At 42.3% G+C, this 2,003-nt stretch overlaps 1 protein-coding gene across 1 annotated transcript; it reads left to right on the top strand.

Moving 5' to 3' along the window:
• Positions 1 to 229: 229 nt before the first annotated feature.
• LOC149561227 (GRAS family protein RAM1-like) lies at positions 230 to 1,750 on the top strand. Its single transcript, XM_089827771.1, has one exon. It carries the CDS (start codon positions 230 to 232, stop codon positions 1,748 to 1,750), a length of 1,521 nt encoding a protein of 506 aa, XP_089683897.1.
• Positions 1,751 to 2,003: the final 253 nt, after the last annotated feature.

The raw sequence follows: 2,003 nt of genomic DNA, 5'->3' as shown, positions 1-2,003 counted from the left end.
ATACGATAACGATGATTTGTGGGAAGCTGTCATCTGTGATGTTACATCGAATAATAACTTTCTCGGCAATCTCGAAGATTTCAGATATAGAAATGTACGTACCAATTTCGAGCGAGCGAAAAACTCAGACAACCGATTTGGGTTTGATACAATATTAATGAACGTAGCGCCCGAGCGAGTTTAGCACATTTCATTGTGTCTCCCGTCGATTAAACAGAAATCATAAAAAATGAATGTTGCGCCCGACGAATCGCCAATTTTATCTGTATCGGACTATCTACTTGAAAACCCTAATGAGGAGGAGCATGTGCTTCCTCTGTTCGACTGTCAGGATTATGAGGCAAGTGATCAAGATTTGATTGGTCAGTTTAAGAAACTTCCTGCAATACCCAATATCACCACTAATCATAAATTTTCTGCACCCGTAGAGGACAGACATGCGAAGGGCTTGTCATCTGAGGAAATCATTAAAGCGGCGGGCGTTCAGTACATGCATGTGAATTCTGAGGAGGGCTTTAATCTGCAAAACTCTTTCGCTGTTCCTGCCCTGTCCAGGGAAGAGCAGAGTGGAATTGAATTGGCTCATCTTCTTCTGTCCTCGGCAGAGATGGTGAGCGACCAGAGATATGAAGAAGCCTCCAGGCTGCTGAAACAGTGCAAGAATTTCACTTCGCAGCTGGGAAACCCTGTAGAGAGGCTCTGTTATCACTTTTCCGAAGCCCTCCAAGAGAGAATCGAACGCCACACTAGCAGTAAGCCAAATAAGGGGAAACAAATAACTCCCGATTTCACCAACAACTACAAGAATGATTTCACTGAGAACTGCAGTAATGATAATGCAAGAGCTGAGTTTCTTTCTATACTTGGTGTCTGCATTACTGTGCTTCCCTTTTTCAAAGTGCTACAATTCACAGCCGTCCAAGCAATCATTGATGCTGTGAGGCATGGTAAAATAATTCATCTAATTGATTTGGGAATTCGAACAGGGTGTCAATGGACAGCATTGATTCAGTCCCTCTCTGTAAGATCTTCTTCTTCTGCAGTTAAGCATCTCAAGATCACGGCTGTTAGTGTGAACCGTGATGACCTAGAAGACAGCGGAAGAAGGCTTACGGAGTTTGCCAAATCTCTGTCCATCCCCTTTTCGTACTGCCCAATAAATATCTCAAAGCTGGAGGACATTAATGAAGGTTTATTCAATGTGAAACCACGCGAGTTCGTGGCCGTGAATGTTCCAACTGTTTTCAGAACTTTGCTTTATGACCCTACTCTTCTTGGAAATACTGTTGCTGTGATCAGGAAGCTAAATCCCCAAGTTATGGTGATTTCGGAGATCGAAGGTCAGCACAATTCCCCCGTTTTTTCTGACCGGTTCACTGAAGCACTCTTGTATTACACCGCTTACTTTGATTGTTTGGAGACCGTGCTGCCGGACAGAAATGATGTAAGAAGGGCCAAGTATGAAGCACTCTGTTGTGGGAGTCAATTGAGAAACATTATAGCCTGCGAGGGGGAGGACAGAAGAGTGAGACATGTTAAAATGGATATGTGGAGGTCTTTTTTAACACGGGCGGGATTTAGAGAAAAGAAGTTCAGCTATCAGGCTTGGTATCAGGCAAGACTATTGCTCCAGCAGTATGTTAATGGAGAACGTTTTACTATTGACCAGGATGGATGTGCTATGACTCTAGGGTGGAATGGAAGGCCGTTGCACTCACTCTCGGCATGGGCTTGTAAGAGAACGTTATAAGGTTTAGAAACCTGTCAATGACGCCTTCTTTCTTGTTTATCCCAATGATTGTACCTATCTTTGTCATTTACACCATAAATAAAACGAAATATAGTAGATAACGTTGAACGGTATAGATAACTGTTATAATTGTCATTTTTTATTATATCGTTACCATGTTTACAGAATACATGATTTCGTCAACTTTTCTTTTTAGGCTTCATGGGTCTATTATCATTGCCTCGTTTTAGCTGCATCCAAGTTTCACATTTAG

Source organism: Cupressus sempervirens, chromosome 4 (genome assembly GCF_028749045.1).
Source record: "Cupressus sempervirens isolate cs-2001-9-10 chromosome 4, ASM2874904v1, whole genome shotgun sequence".
Classification (NCBI taxonomy): Eukaryota; Viridiplantae; Streptophyta; class Pinopsida; order Cupressales; family Cupressaceae; genus Cupressus; species Cupressus sempervirens.
Note: the sequence above shows the minus strand (reverse complement) of the source record. Positions and strands in the feature narration are given on the sequence as shown.

Excerpts from the sequence above, each read along its gene's own strand:
- LOC149561227 (XM_089827771.1), top strand. The coding sequence starts at position 230 with ATGAATGTTGCGCCCGACGAATCGCCAATTTTATCTGTATCGGACTAT.